This window comes from Anabrus simplex, chromosome 3, assembly GCF_040414725.1.
Source record: "Anabrus simplex isolate iqAnaSimp1 chromosome 3, ASM4041472v1, whole genome shotgun sequence".
Taxonomy (NCBI): Eukaryota; Metazoa; Arthropoda; class Insecta; order Orthoptera; family Tettigoniidae; genus Anabrus; species Anabrus simplex.
In genome coordinates this window covers 131,625,978-131,641,097 of record NC_090267.1, presented here as the reverse complement: position 1 = coordinate 131,641,097, position 15,120 = coordinate 131,625,978, and the positions used below count along the sequence as shown (strand labels likewise).

Sequence of the window (15,120 nt, the reverse complement as noted above, 5' to 3'; positions counted from 1 at the left end):
TGTCTCTAGCAATTCCAGAAATTACTGGAATAAGCTGACGAAAGTTATGGTGTAGATACTTAAGAATACAAACTAGTTAATTACTCAAATTATAATTTTCATCAAGTTCCAAATGAACAGGATTAGGTCTAAATTCATACTGCTAAATATATATATTTAAAAAAAAAAATCAATACCACAGTCCGCATTCACCAATTATTAGTACCTCGACTCTGCGCAGAGTGACTGCCTTTAGAGCTTACTTCTTGCTGCTTTCTCACAGAGGATGTGGTTGGGGCAGTGTACAAGGTTAACAACCTCTCTAGTTAAGAACTAAAACAAAGGGGGACTGAAGGCATAAGCCCCCAGGTTAGAGCTACCGCAAAGTGGCATTAGGCCTCTATTTCCTGTATAAATCATTGGTGTGGATTGGTTAGAGTAGAGGAGGACAAGACCAGTTAATAGGCAACAAGCAAAGGGGATCTGGGGGCATAGGCCTCTACTTCCCTGGTCAAGAGCTCCTTCTGCCTGGAACACAGAGTGCATGAAATCCTTATCGCTGCTGCAGCGCTGTACCCTCCTCTGCATTAAGGTAACTTTGATTTTAAATCATTCCCATCCTGTATATCCTGTATTCTGCATTGTTTCCTTTATATATACTGTTTCTTTGTTTTTATTTTACCGGGATTGATAATACAGTCTAGATATTATGATTGATGTTAATGACGTCACATGAGACTTTACACTGGCCAATAGGAATGCAAGTTTGTAGTTTAGCAATGGACAATAGCAATTGTTTCTCTTCTTTAGGTTATTATAACCTAAAGTAAATGTAATTTTTGGGGCAGGATAGTGGGTTCCCGGACATCGTAATGAACACATCTCTCCTCTGAAAGGAATTCCAAGTACGATTTGCTTAAATTCTACTTCCCAATAATGCTACTAAGATCAGTGAGGTTGGGCAGTATTTCTACCTACAGGTTATGTAGACGAAAGGTACCCATGAAATGTCACTGTGATATTTGAACCAAATGGAATATAATAATTCATATTACTCAAATAAAGTGTAAAATCTGAAGTAAATTAAGAAATAGTACAAAATAATAATATAGAATAATATGGATACATACTTTACTACCTTTCAACTATTTTTTCTGCTAAGTATGTGTTTTGTTTGTCTAACACTTTTGTGTGTGATGTCTTTGCTCACTGAATTTGTTTGAATTAATTAGGTGTCGTTTTCTTCATGTCGCTCATTCGTTTTGTGCCCTAACTCATTCATTGTCCGGCTCCATGGCTAAATGGTTAGCGTGCTGGCCTTTGGTCACAGGGGTCCTGGGTTCGATTCCTGGCAGGGTCGGGAATTGTAACCATAATTAGTTAATTTCCCTGGCACGGGGACTGGGTGTCGTCTTCATCATCATTTCATCCTCATCAAGACACGCAGGTCGCCTACAGGAGTCAAATCGAAAGACCTGCACCTGGCGAGCCGAACATGTCCTCGGACACTCCCAGCACTAAAAGCCATACGTCGTCATCATCATCATCATTCATTAAATTATATATTTATTGGTCCAGGGATCGTGCTATTCTCTCTTCTTTTTTTTTTTTTTGCTAGTGGCTTTACGTCGCACCGACACAGATAGGTCTTATGGCGACGATCGACGATGGGATAGGAAAGGGCTAGGAGTTGGAAGGAAGCGTCCATGGCCTTAATTAAGGTACAGCCCCAGCATCTGCCTAGTGTGAAAATGGGAAACCACAGAAAACCATCTTCAGGGCTGCTGACAGTGGGATTCGAACCCACTATCTCCCGGATGCAAGCTTACAGCTGCGCGCCCCTAACCACATGGCTAACTCGGCTGGTGCTATTTCCCTTTCAACAAACAAGTAATATATTTATTGGTCCAGGGATCATGCTATTTTGCTGTTTGAACTGCCCACGGTAGTCATATGTACAAAGACAATGACAATTCTCAGACATAGCACTCCCATTCGTCGGTGCAAGCCCTGGACCTCAAGAAAGAAACAAAAGACGGCACAAGCAGCGGAATACAACATAAAGGAGTCCTGTCTACGGCCCGTAAGTACATATACATATTTCTCTAGTAACGGCGGTATTTCTTAATTTACCGCGGATTTTTCACTTTATTGGTGTAAAAGCAATTATTATGTTCCATTTGGGACAAATTTTACAGTGACTCTTCACGGATACCTTTGGCCTACATAACCCTACCTATAAAAAGGTTCCTGAGAAAGCTCCACTTAAGAAAATACAAAACACAACCAAAACAAATTGCTCCTTAGCACCCATATCAATTATCTTGCATATCATACTGTGTTCAAAAGGCTACACACCAGTCAATATGTCCCTACTGAATGGCCACTTATCAGTCCTAACCCATTAGATTTGTCCTTTACAACAATTAACACTACCATTAACATCAAGTTTGTCATATGATACAAAAGAAATGAAGAAGATTAGAATGACCAAATGATTCACATAGCCTATATTGATTTTTAAATAATTTTCTAATCCTTTTACACCAACCTCCGAAGTAGGAACCAGATGATGTCGACATCCGCCATTTACTCTCATAGATGCCTGGTTGTTGAGGACTAACCATTTCAACGGTTAGATCTGTCGTACAACCGGGTCCAACAGGCAATACAGGCAGTCTTTCAGCTGCACACAATCTGTCTCCTCCACTGAAGCGTAAGCAACAACCAGGAGGCCACACCTCATCTCCCACATTTTGAACTCTCCATGTCTTTGTAAACCTTTCAATAGACATAATAAAATAAACTGCAAGGTAATTTAAATTTTCTCATCATACTCAATAACAAGAAGTATGAATGCATACAAGGAACACTTACTTGGTAGATGGAGGTATACTCTCACCTTCTCCAACTGTTACATCTCTCAGTAAAGACATAGAAGGCAATTTGTACGGAGATTCGAAGTCGAAATATGAGCACACAGCACCCTGAAGATTCCTGGAACAAAATATGTACCTGGTATCGTAGCTGAAATGTCAAACTTACGAAACTTCGTTATCAAATATACTCGAACTGTCATAATACACAATTCAGATTCATATAGGCCTATAAATACTGTTTGAAAGAGAGTATTACGGGTGTAGGTAATATGAAGGAACTAAGTGATAGTAATAACTGCTACCTACTGCAGATGTGTACACTGTATACAAACACTGCATCACGGAGCAATTAAAAACCTAAACAAACATAACCTTATATTTGACAGTTACCTAACAGGCATATTATTTACGTACCAATTATTCATGTCCAAAAAGAAAGATGCAGCTGCTTCATTCAAATTATTTCCAACCAATATTTGTAATTGCTTTACTAACTCGTCCCTATCAGTGGTCCCCATACAGCTGAACTGCTGTAGAAGCGTTTGATCTACCTCATTGTCGACGTCCATGGTTATGCTTCATGAATTACAAATGCGACTGCGAGGTACTAATCAAGTATTGTACTTGATTTCTAACAAAATACAACTAATTTCAATACTTTGTATGTATGCATTTGTTGCACAATGAATTTGCAACTTCACCTTCACTTATTCCCTGCGCAGTCTCGAAACCAAAATGCGCTTGTTGACGTCACGTCACGTGATACGAGCCGTCGACGAGTTGCATTTCATACACGATCGCAGAATGTCATCTGCCACTAATCGAAGCGGGTTGGTATGAAAGTTCAGGGAGACGAGTCCGCATTACGTAGGTACGAAAATTTTTTTGCGGGGATTATAGATATTCGTAGCATAGATAATCCAAAATTTAGGAGTAGTGTAATAAATTTCGAGCGTTTATAGAGCGTATTCATTTTGTAGTACAAACTGTGTTACCGATATCTTGATTTAATTCTTCATGTGTTGTTTTAAATAGCACCAAATATTACTTTTTTGTGATATATTGCCATTGTTAATAAGATTTCCATGTATAATTTCAGGATAATGAAATATGATAGGCCCGACGACGGATAACACCAGTACCGATGAGAAGTTGTGCAACAATAAAACTGGCCCTCGGAATACGACTGTGCAAACTAGAGCTAGGGCAGTAAAGCGAAAACTTCTAGCTGATACAAAGAACAGAGAACGAAAGTGCTACTTGCGTGGAAATAAGAGTGTTAATAGTAATCATTCGTCAAATCTAGAGGTAGTAGTAGTAAATGGGAAATGGAATATTAATAACCATAGTCTATCTGAGTGTGGAGAAATGCACAATACCAGTCTGCATATTTCTGAAAATGCGAATAACAGTGCAACTTGGAGTGATACTAGTGGATCAAACTTTAATGATGGGGAAAAAAATGGGAATAGGCAATTTTTTTCTGACTATTCGGAAATCGACAGTGGAGTGGGGGCTGCAAATGTGAACGTTTCGTCCTCACCAGTCCTTGAAAATTCTGGACATCAGCAAGTTAGTGACTATGATAACGAAGCTTCGAATTTGTCATGGCTATTAAATTTCAAAGTGGATTCCTTGTTTAATTCGAATGGTTTTGTCCATGACCATAACTATCAAGGTAGCGAAGAAGAAGATGAGAGTAGAGATGGTAAGTTTTTAAGCACTGAATTGCCGACAATGATCGTACATTACATATGGAAGTTTGTACGGTACTTAGTGTGTTGTTATTATCTTTGATCGCAGGTACAACAGAAGCTAGAATTAAGTCCGCAGTGAACAGAAGCTACCTCTCAGACTCCAACGACAATGTGGAGAAGTTTCAAGCACAAATGAAAATTTATAAAGCATCACCTTACACTTCAAAGAAACCGCCCTTCACGTACACAGAGCTTATAGAGCAGGCACTCCATGAAAGAGGAGAACTGACCGTCTCGGGCATCTACAGCTGGATTTCGTAAGTAGTATTGTTTATGCACTTCCTTAGCCTTATCTTCAACTCTTCATTGATTGAATACCTTTGTAGATATGCACGTGGCTGATGCATGCTGTAGTTTTGGGATTGGGTGTACGTAAACCAAATATAAATTTGGCAGTCCCTTGGGATTGGCACGGTTAGAGTTGCTTCCAGCGACCCTGGTCACTTTGTTCTTTGCTCGCACACGGCTGACAAGGCAGGCCTACATTTCTGTTATGTCAACTGTCATGCTTAATAGACTGTCCATATGAAGCACATTCTAGTGTCTTAAACTACAAGACAAATGTTAGTAATTTCTATTGCTATATTATAACACCACTGTGTCGTTCTTTCGTGGACGTCATTCGTTATGGTATTAATCAAGACCAAGCTCTTTTTTTTTTTTTTTTTGCTACTTGTTTTACGTCGCACCGACACAGATATGTCTTATGGCGACGATGGGATAGGAAAGGCCTAGGAAGTGGAAGAAAGCGGCCGTGGCCTTAATTAAGGTACAGCCCCAGCATTTGCCTGGTGTGAAAATGGGAAACAACGGAAAACCATCTTCAGGGCTGCCGACAGTGGGGCTCGAACCCACTATCTCCCGATTACTGGATACTGGTCGCACTTAAGCGACTGCAGCTATCGAGCTCGGTACCAAGCTCTTTGTCTTGGTTAAAAAGGCTGCCTCTATATCAGGATGAAATTTATCAGAGAAAAAAAAAAAATCATTCAAAAATTCACCAGTCCAAACTGACCTTTATTGTACGAGTCACGTAATTGAAGCATATATGGGACGTAATGGTAGTACCTGCATTTATTTAGGCCTTAACTTACTGTGTAGAATAAAGCTATTTTTTTAAGTACCGGTACCGGCATTCTATTTACCTTAGGCGAGGAAAATAAAGTTGTAAATTATGTATATAATTCAGACTGTAGGTGATACTTTATTACTGTTCCAGGTCAATGATTACAATGTAAGACCCCATAAAACAGAAATTGAAATAATCACAACCACCATCATCAATGCCACTCCTACCACCATCTTTATTTGATAGCTCTGTTGACTTCGTTGCTAGTGTTTTAAGGGTCAATGGCTGCGGCACTGTTAAACAGTTAACATCAATAGTCCTATGATTTGCATCACCCATGAAACACTTCAACGGATAGGGGCTAGTCCCCACCGTCGGCTGTTCTGGTAATGGTTTTCCGAGGTTTTCCATTCTCCTCCACTAAGGCGAATCCCGGGACAGTTCCTAGTATAGGCCACGGCCGCCAACCCTTTCACCTCCGCACATCACCTCCAATACAAGTCTCCTGGCCTGAGAGACGTCACCGTCTAGGAGGCTCGCCTCCCCCTTCAGGTAGAAATGAAAACATTTACCGTAGTAGGCCTAGTAGTAGTAGTAGTAGTAGTAGTAGTAGTAGTAGTCAGTAGCGGCGATTAGTGTAGGGTGAAGGTGGGGGGGGGGGGCACTTTGTGGAGAAAACATTACCGTACATTTGTATTCCATTTCAGCTGGCTGAAACAACGAATAATAGGAATTATTAAAACAAGCAATTTGTACAAACCTTGTTGTCTTATCAGCTAATTATTTCGTTTATAATATTTAATTATTAACACAATTATTTGAGGAAATACGCATAAAAATGTCGTTCGTCGTGGTTAACCTATTTGTATAACGCCACAGCAAGTATATAGTGGACACAGCATCTTCTGTGAGGAAGGTTAACAGGGTATATTTTTTGCCAAGGTCATGGGACACTGAGGTACAATCCCCTTGTCGCGCGCATTCGTCAGTCTGGCAGTTTCTTCAAGTATCTGTTAGTTTCATGGTGTGTAGTCAAATACTAAATAATTTTCATTGTAGAATCACGGCGGACTTCTATTTAATTGTAATACACGTGTAATATCGCTCCTTTGGCGAAAATTTTATTGTATAGCATTGAATCTAAATCTTTAAAAAAATTAAAAAATACTATTAGCACAGTTAAGTTGATAGGCTGTCAACCTTTACCTTTCCGTCGAAATTCGCTCAGAAAGCATAGTTTACAAATTTGCAGCTTCCCTTTCAATTTTGATGTATATAACACGCCCCCCCCCCCTCTCCCTCCCGCCGCCGCCATCCCACATACCCGGGTGCTTTGTTGTCTGTAATTTTTTGCTTCCCTCCCTACTTTTAACTCCCAATCGCCGCTACTGGTAGTAGTAGTAGTAGTAGCAGAAACACTTTAAATCGTGTGGCTCGTACCTGTTTGATTTATAGTGACTTAAATGACGTACTACCTGGACCGCATGCGAGTTTCATTCCACACCTGGATGTCAGTGTATTTCTTATATACGAAGTCGTAATAGTGCTATTGTTTTTAGATTTTTAATAATGAGTGAAAATTAACATATTTTGGTGTCAAATAGCCTAATTACTGTCTTCAGATTAAAAAAAAAACAAAGTTAATTCCAATGTACCCGTACTGTAAGTACAAATTCGAACTTATGCCACTATACCACTAGGAAAATAAATTATGCAGATAAGCTGAGAAATCGTACGAGATCATTAATCCCGAATTCATTACCATGAAACAGACGAAATACTGTAGATTCTAGCATTGGAGACTAGTATAAACTTGCTGCATAAAATGCTTCTTTATGTGTTACTTTTATCCAAACCGGGCGAGTTGGTCGTGCGGTTAGGGGTGAGTTGGCCCGTGCGGTTAGGGACGCGCAGCTGTGAGCTTGCATCCGGGAGATAGTGGGTTCGAACCCCACTGTCGGCAGCCCTGAAGATGGTTTTTCATTTTCACACCAAGCAAATGCGGGGCTGTACCTTAATTAAGGCCACGGCCGCTTCCTTCCCATTTCCAAGCCTTTCCTATCTGTGTCGGTGTGACGTAAAGCAAATAGCAATCAAAACTTTTATCCAAAGTACGGCGTGTGGAAATGGATTATAGGGAGTGTTTTTTTTTTTTCAAGACTATCAAAGTTTGCTTACGTCTTTTCCAACTTCCAAGCACAAAGATCAATTTCACGGACGTTGAGCGCTTTAATGAAAACTGTGTGGTTGAGGTGACTGATTAAAATGCAAATGTAAAATATAAATCGATTTTTGGACGATAGGAAACACGTTCATGGACCAAAAATGTATCTTGCCGTTAGTCCCATGGTACCGGTACTCGGTGGACAGAAATGATGAGTATGGAGTGCCTGTAAAGAAACGAGAGACTGATTTTGGGAGAGGTGAGTGATTTTGGGGTTCAGTCGGCCTACAGCAGAAACACCTTCACTTCCTGCTCTTTCAGAGACCTCTATAACCTGTAAGAAATGAATTTTCTTCTCAAAAATTAACTTATAGACGTGATTGAGTGTGTCGTTTTCTCTATCTCTCTCTCAAAACTAAGTTTCAGCTGATCGCATGGAACGAAAATTAATATCGAAGGGTCTGTTAATAAAAAACCCAGCTCTTTTGTTGGTGATGGAGATATAAAACAATCTATGGAGTGTTCCTCTGTCAGTTCTTGGGTTATGAAGTAACTTAATGTTGGTCATACGGTTGATAGACTCTACCTATCTATGGACTCTATTAGGATCTTCTGTCTCGTTACACCATGTTGCTGGATGCCGCACAAGTTAACCTCCTCACTCATTCATCCCAAGGTTAGCTACTTGTCGCCTTAAGATAATGGAAAACAACAGATGTCCTTTCCATATTTAATTTCAACGTTATGTAACAAGTGGTTTGTTTTCTGTTTAAATTAGAATAACTTGGTTTTGTCGCCCGGTAGTCGTGATCATTAAGGCTTCAAGTCCAAATGAAAAAATAACAATAATGTTATTGGCTTTACGTCCCACTAATTACTTTTACAGTTTTCGGAGACGCCGGGGTGTCGGAATATAGTCCCTCGAGTGTTCTTTTACGTGCCAGTAAATCTACCATGGGGCTGACGTATTTGAGCACCTTCAAATACCACCGGACTGAGCCAGGATTGAATCTACCAAGTTGGAGTCAGAAGGCCGTCGCTCAACCGTCTGAGCCTCTTAGCATGGCAAAAGTCCAAATGGTCTGACATCGTGGTTAGCCGGTTCGAGTCCCGTTCGTGGTAAAAAAAAAATATCAGAATGTTGGCCGGCATGGTAGTAGAGGTGGTGGTATACAATTTCTAGTCATTAGATTGCGTGCCAAAAGTCTGGATTCAATACCAAACCTTTCTGCAGTGCTCATAAGGAGTGAGGGCATATGACGCTGGTGATGGTGTTTCGTCCGTCGGTTGGGGACGTTAAGCCTTGAGCAGACCCCCTTGGTGCTATCCAACAGGAGTAGACTACGTGCCGGCACTGCGCTTTACCATCTCCCTTCCTACTTCAATATAATGCCAATCATTTCATCTCGTTAACTCCTGTGATGAGGTTGGCGTCAGGAAGGGTATCCGGTCGTAAATACTCGCTACAAAGATTCATCTCACTTCATACCCGACCCCGGAGAAACGAACAAGGGTTGTACATACATACAATAATTTGGAGGGCCGATGACCTAGATGTTAGGGCCCTTTAAACAACAAGCATTATTATCGATAACTTAGCAATGTGAAATCGAGTGAAACTTGAGTGTTAAAGATCGACCAGTCGGATTTTCTAAAATGAACCATCTTTTACTGCTCCTCCTAATTTAAAATAACAGAGTACTCCTTCGATCTTGGTGTGCTTAACACAGGGGAACCGACTCATTTCAGCAGCGCATATGGCACATTCTCACACATGGATGTCAGTATGTGCAGCCATGCGCTAGTTCCCCTGTTATGGTGGCAAGTACACGATACTTCTAACTCTCATAGATTAAAAAAAAAAATTCTAAGTATCCAAGCGCTGGTTACTTCGGCGGGCAAATTGGCCAGAATTTTCCAGACACGCAGTGATGGCCGATGACATGCTGGAGTCTGTTAACGGCCACGTTTCTTCCATTACTACTGGAATTCTAGCTGCTGCAGAGGAAACAATTCCTTCCTCGTCCGGTATTCTTCGCCGGAAACAGGTCCCGTGGTGGACCAACGAAATTGCAGCAGCCATACGTGATCGCCGACGGGCTTTTAAGCATTGTCGTCGGAATCCTACGATAGCCAATCATATAACATTTAAGCGTCTGCGCGCCAAGGCCCGTTGTTTGATTCGAGAAAGTAAGAAAGCTACGTGGGAAAAGTATGTGTCTTCCATGACGGCACATGCTCCGTCATCACAAGTGTGGACAAAACTCCGCCGTACTGTCGGAGTACAGTATGTGCCCTCATTCCCCGGAATCTCCATTAACGGAGATATAGTTACGATTCCTTCAGTCATTGCAGACCACATCGCGTCACTTTCCGCAGATACTTCCAATTTTGGGAGATACGACTCTGCACTTATACCAATTAAGCGCGAAGCAGAGGCACACAATCTCTCTTTCGCCTCTAGTGATTCGCATCCCTATAACCTGCCTTTCATGGAATGCAAGTTGCGGAGTGCACTCGCGCTATGCAGAGACACGGCTCCTGGACCGGACAAAATCCGCACGTCTCAAGGATATCGTCACCCTATTCAACAGAATATGGAGTGAGGGAGTGTTTCCATCTCATTGGCGTGAGGGAATTTTGATATCAATTCCCAAGCAAGGCAACGATCCAAAACTCCTGGATAGTTATAGGTAAATGTGCCTTACAAAATAATGGCCTTTGTAAGCTATTTGAAAGGATGGTTAACTGGCGTCTTGTGTGGGCCATGGAATAGGAAGATCTCTTGTCTAACTACCAGCGTAGTTTCCGCTCTCATCGATCTGCCACTGATCATCTGGTCAGACTGGAGAGCGCCATTCAGCAGGCCTTTCTCCTGAAGGAACATCTAGTCGCCGCTTGCGGTATTACCTGGCGATATGGAATTCGCTCCACACTACACCATTGGGGATTTCGGGGAAAGTTGCCAACGTTTATTGAGAACTTCATGTCTTTCAGGCTCTTTCAAGTCCGAGTAGGGAATGCATTTTCTCAATATTACATTCAGGAAAATGGGGTACCTCAGGGATCAGTACTGAGTGTCACCCTGTTCGCAATCGCCATCAACGGCATAGTTGCCGCAGCTGGGCCTGCAGTCGTTCCATCGCTGTATGTAGACGATTTAGCTCTGCATTACAGCTCCGGAAAGGTGGCGTTTGCTGAGAGACAGCTACAGCAAGCTATTAACCGAGTCGACAGATGGGCCCTGCAACATAGTTTTCGATTTTCAGCAACGGAAACCTCAGCTGTACACTTCTGTCGACGTCGGCTTGTGCATCATGAACCAGAGCTCCGCTTGCGAAACAGCGTCTTACCAGTGGTAGACACTTGCTGATTCCTGGGTCTCCATTTTGATAAGAGACTAACGTGGCGGTCCCACATCCGTGAAGTGACTTAACATGCTTAAGTTTCTCAGCGGCACTTCGTGGGGGCTGGCCGTGCGGTGCTGCTACTTTTTTACTCGGCAACGGTCCTCTCCCGAATTGACTACGGAAGCGTGGTTTATGGCCCAGCATCAAAATCTACGCCTTTTAGACAGTATTCACCATAGTAGAGTTAGGCTGGCAATAACGGGAGTTTTCCGTACTAGCCCCATTTCCAGCCTACTCGTTGAAGCGGGAGTTCCACCTTTACGGAAAAGGAGGCAGCAGTTACTCCACGTACGCTGCCAAAATTCGTGAAATGCCGCTCCTTTAGTACCCAATACCACCAGAGGTACTAAGACAGGCCGATTGTCACACGGCCGGTTGGGTTTCGAATTGATAGTCTGTGTCGTGATTTAAATATAGATATCGGTGATTGTCTTGAACATACTTTTAGCGAGGTACCTCCGCGGTTAGTTCCGCGACCGGAAATACGCCTAGATCTACTCCGTGGACCCAAAGTGAACAGGTGAACACGGATTCCTCCGTTTATCGGAGGTATTTCCAGGACTTCGTTCACCAATATCCGGCCGCGAGACATATTCTCACGGATGGTTCTAAAATCTGTGAAAATGTTGGTTGTTATTTCGTCACCGATAATATGAGCACGAAGATATCGCTTCCTAGTGTATGTAGCGTGTATACTGCGGAGCTTTACGCCATCTTAGAAGCTCTGAAGTTTGTACTGGGTGACGAAAGAAGCCACATTCTTATGTGTACTGACTCGTTAAGCTCTCTACAGTCTATTGAAACCTGTTTCTCGCAACACCCACTGGTGCAGCAGATTCATGACCTTCTAGCCAGGTTAAGTGATGCTGGCACTAGAATCACTTTCACATGGCTTCGAAGCCACGTTGGGATTGCGAGAAACGAACTTGTGGATAAAGCTGCAAAGGAAGCGGTACTTTTACCTCCAAGATCTATTGATGTACCTGCTAATGTTACTTGTTCTCATCTACGTCGAACCATCTTGGCGCCCTGAGAATCGGAGTGGATAGCTATCCGAACTCCCAACAAGCTGAGAGCAATTAAGAAGACAATCTCCGTGTGACGGTCCTCTTTACGGCCTTCACGGAGAGAGGTCATAATATTTTGTAGGCTGAGGATAGGTCGTGGACTATCTAGGCACTCTTATCTCCTTAAGAGGGAAGGTCGCTCAGTGTGTTCTTGTGGTGCCGACTTCACTGTGGCCCACATCCTCACAGAGTGCGCCGATCTCTCTGGCCTAGGATGGAACTCGGCCTGCAGAAAACACTCGAACCCATGCTGATCTCGTCATCTGCTTTATGTGCGACGGTGGATTAATGAAGGTTATGTAAATTACAAGTGTACTGTTACTCAGGGAGTGCACGTTCCCATTTGATTCGTTAGTAATTTTTCGGCCTAATTCAATAATTTTTTTAATTTGTACTGCGTTTCCAAATTCCTTCGTTAAATAAATGTTATTTTATTTTAAAGTTATTTTCCACTAATTTGTTCAGAGTGGATGATTACATTCTTGTACTTCCTCTTAAAACAAAAATCACCACCACAACTTCTACTTTTCGTGTACATTTTCCGTACACTGCTTTGAGACACCTGCTGCAGGCATCGCTAGATTTGTTGTCTTTACACAGACCAACTTGGCACTTCTTCCGCTTTTTAGATGGACACAGTCCTACAGCCTCCTCCCTGTTCTTGTTGTTGTTGTTGTTGTTGTTGTTGTTGTCGTTTGCTCATCCCGCCTTGTTATTTCAGTTAAGGATGAACTTCTTCCGCTTTATCTTCCTACCCATTACTTGTTTTTAAAAGACCCAAGCATTGACAGCTGGTAGGTCTAGGATATTGTAAAAGACATGCATTGGCTATCTCCTGCATGCAGCCTTGATGGTATATTCACGAGACATTTGGTCGACCACATCTCCTCGGTCCAGTCCGTGTTCTTGAGTTCTTTCTGAGAGTTTGATTCTGTGTCGTTTCGTTAGACGAAGCATCGATTCATCAAAGAGGAGATGAAAGGCAATAATGACAGAGTCGTCAACTCTGCGGTGAGCATATGTGGTAGGACCTCTCCGCTCTTTCAGGACGTTCATTGCAGCCCGCCTTCCAGATGAAGAGTTCGAACCCATGACCTCCAACTCGGATCCGTCTCGGGCGACCATCTTTGCTGATGAAACGCCTAACTGAGACAGACATTCGCGGCGAATTCGGAGGCAGATTAGCACTTTCGATTCCTCCGGCGGATAATTCGCCCTCTGCCTCGTTATGACCTTCGTTCTCACTAATCGCGCTTGTGTCAAGCAAGAAATCACCAACTAAATTGGATAGTTCACTTTCAGACTCAACATCTGAATATTCTATCATACGAGGTACTTCGTCAGTAGAAAGAAGATCGTAGCCCGATATGTCTGTAAGAAGAACACTTTCTAAATGTTGAGATGAATACAATAATCCGGCTAAATGGAACACTCATCTGACAATAAGAGCTCAACAATACTAATACTCCAGACTGGGTACACACTGTTGTTGTTGTTGTCTGACAGTGCAAAGTGCTGCGTTGTAATAAGGAATTGTACAGGTGTAAAAATGACCCCTACCGCTGTCTAGGGTAAGTATAATCAAAAATCTATGAAAATGCAAACATTTTTCTGGGTGCGATAACATTATCGTAAACGGGACGAAAAACGATTAAAATTCAAAGTGTTTGAAGAGAAATGATACAAGAATGCGCACATTATTAAAGAGAAATTGAAGGTGAGTGTCATTTCGACCCCTTCTGCTGTTTTAGTGTTAAACGTTTTAACCGCAAGAAAACCGACCTTTCAGTCATCAATGATCTGCATTATTTAGTACGACTGCCCAGGTGGTAGATTCCCTATCAATTGTTTACCTCATATTACATTTTTTACCTAGCTTTATTTCGGTTTGATTTATATTGCGCTCGATGTAAACAGTCAACTTTATTTTCTTACATTTATACATTCAAAGAAAACTGACTCGTAATAATTTTTGTTACAATTTACAAAGGTACAAGGTTTAAGCGTGCAAGCTATTTACAATTCCTTTTTTGAAAAAGAAAACTTCCTTTTATTCATTCAGCAAAAAGTAATATCTATATAAATAAAGTTGTAGGGGGTCCGCTGTCTGTAATTTTGTATTTTTCTCCAATTTATGGATATTTATCCGTTTCAGGTCAGCTGAAGATCACATCAATTTTTTATTTTTCGTGTCTCTTTATTCCACCATCACGGCAGAACGGCTGGATAGGTTTCCACCAAACTTCATATTTAGAGTATACTCAGCCCGGGGAAGGTTTTGATGTGCATGTGATTTAAAAATCTTTAAATAGACGGGATGTTTATAGGAAAACCATATAATTTTTCTTCCATTTCCTCTTATACTATTGATTTTCTTTAATATCCGTGGACTATATGTGAAACGTCCCTTCATTATAAACAACTTTTGTTATGCACGTACTTTCGCTTACTCTTCAAATGACGGGGGAAAAAGTACTCAATCTATCAATCAATACTGATCTGCATTTAGGGCAGTCGCCCAGGTGGCAGATTCCCTATCTGTTGCTTTCCTAGCCTTTTCCGAAATGATTTCAAAGAAATTGGAAATTTATTGAACATCTCCCTTGGTAAGTTATTCCAATCCCTAACTCCCCTTCCTATAAATGAATATTTGCCCCAGTTTGTCCTCTTGAATTCCAACTTTATCTTCATATTGTGATCTTTCCTACTTTTATAGACGCCATTCAAACCTATTCGTCTACTAATGTCATTCCACGCCATCTCTCCGCTGACAGCTCGGAACATACCACTTAGTC

The 15,120-nt window shown here is 41.7% G+C and overlaps 2 protein-coding genes across 2 annotated transcripts in view; one reads left to right on the top strand and one right to left on the bottom strand.

Moving 5' to 3' along the window:
• Positions 1-3,571, bottom strand: part of LOC136866061 (protein ILRUN) — a 67,877-nt gene extending 64,306 nt beyond the window's left edge. Inside the window, exons 1-3 of the mRNA XM_067142700.2 lie at positions 3,273-3,571; positions 2,857-2,976; positions 2,531-2,760 (exon numbers count right to left, since the gene is read on the bottom strand). Of these exons, the coding sequence (XP_066998801.2) occupies positions 2,531-2,760; positions 2,857-2,976; positions 3,273-3,427 (505 nt within the window). The 5' untranslated portion in view covers positions 3,428-3,571. The remainder of the gene's footprint in view (positions 1-2,530; positions 2,761-2,856; positions 2,977-3,272) is intronic.
• Positions 3,572-3,670: 99 nt separating this feature from the next.
• LOC136866059 (uncharacterized) overlaps positions 3,671-15,120 on the top strand; it is a 158,562-nt gene continuing 147,112 nt past the window's right edge. The window contains exons 1-3 of the mRNA XM_067142695.2: positions 3,671-3,729; positions 3,958-4,566; positions 4,662-4,872. Coding sequence (XP_066998796.1) covers positions 3,969-4,566; positions 4,662-4,872 — 809 coding nt within the window. The 5' untranslated portion in view covers positions 3,671-3,729; positions 3,958-3,968. The remainder of the gene's footprint in view (positions 3,730-3,957; positions 4,567-4,661; positions 4,873-15,120) is intronic.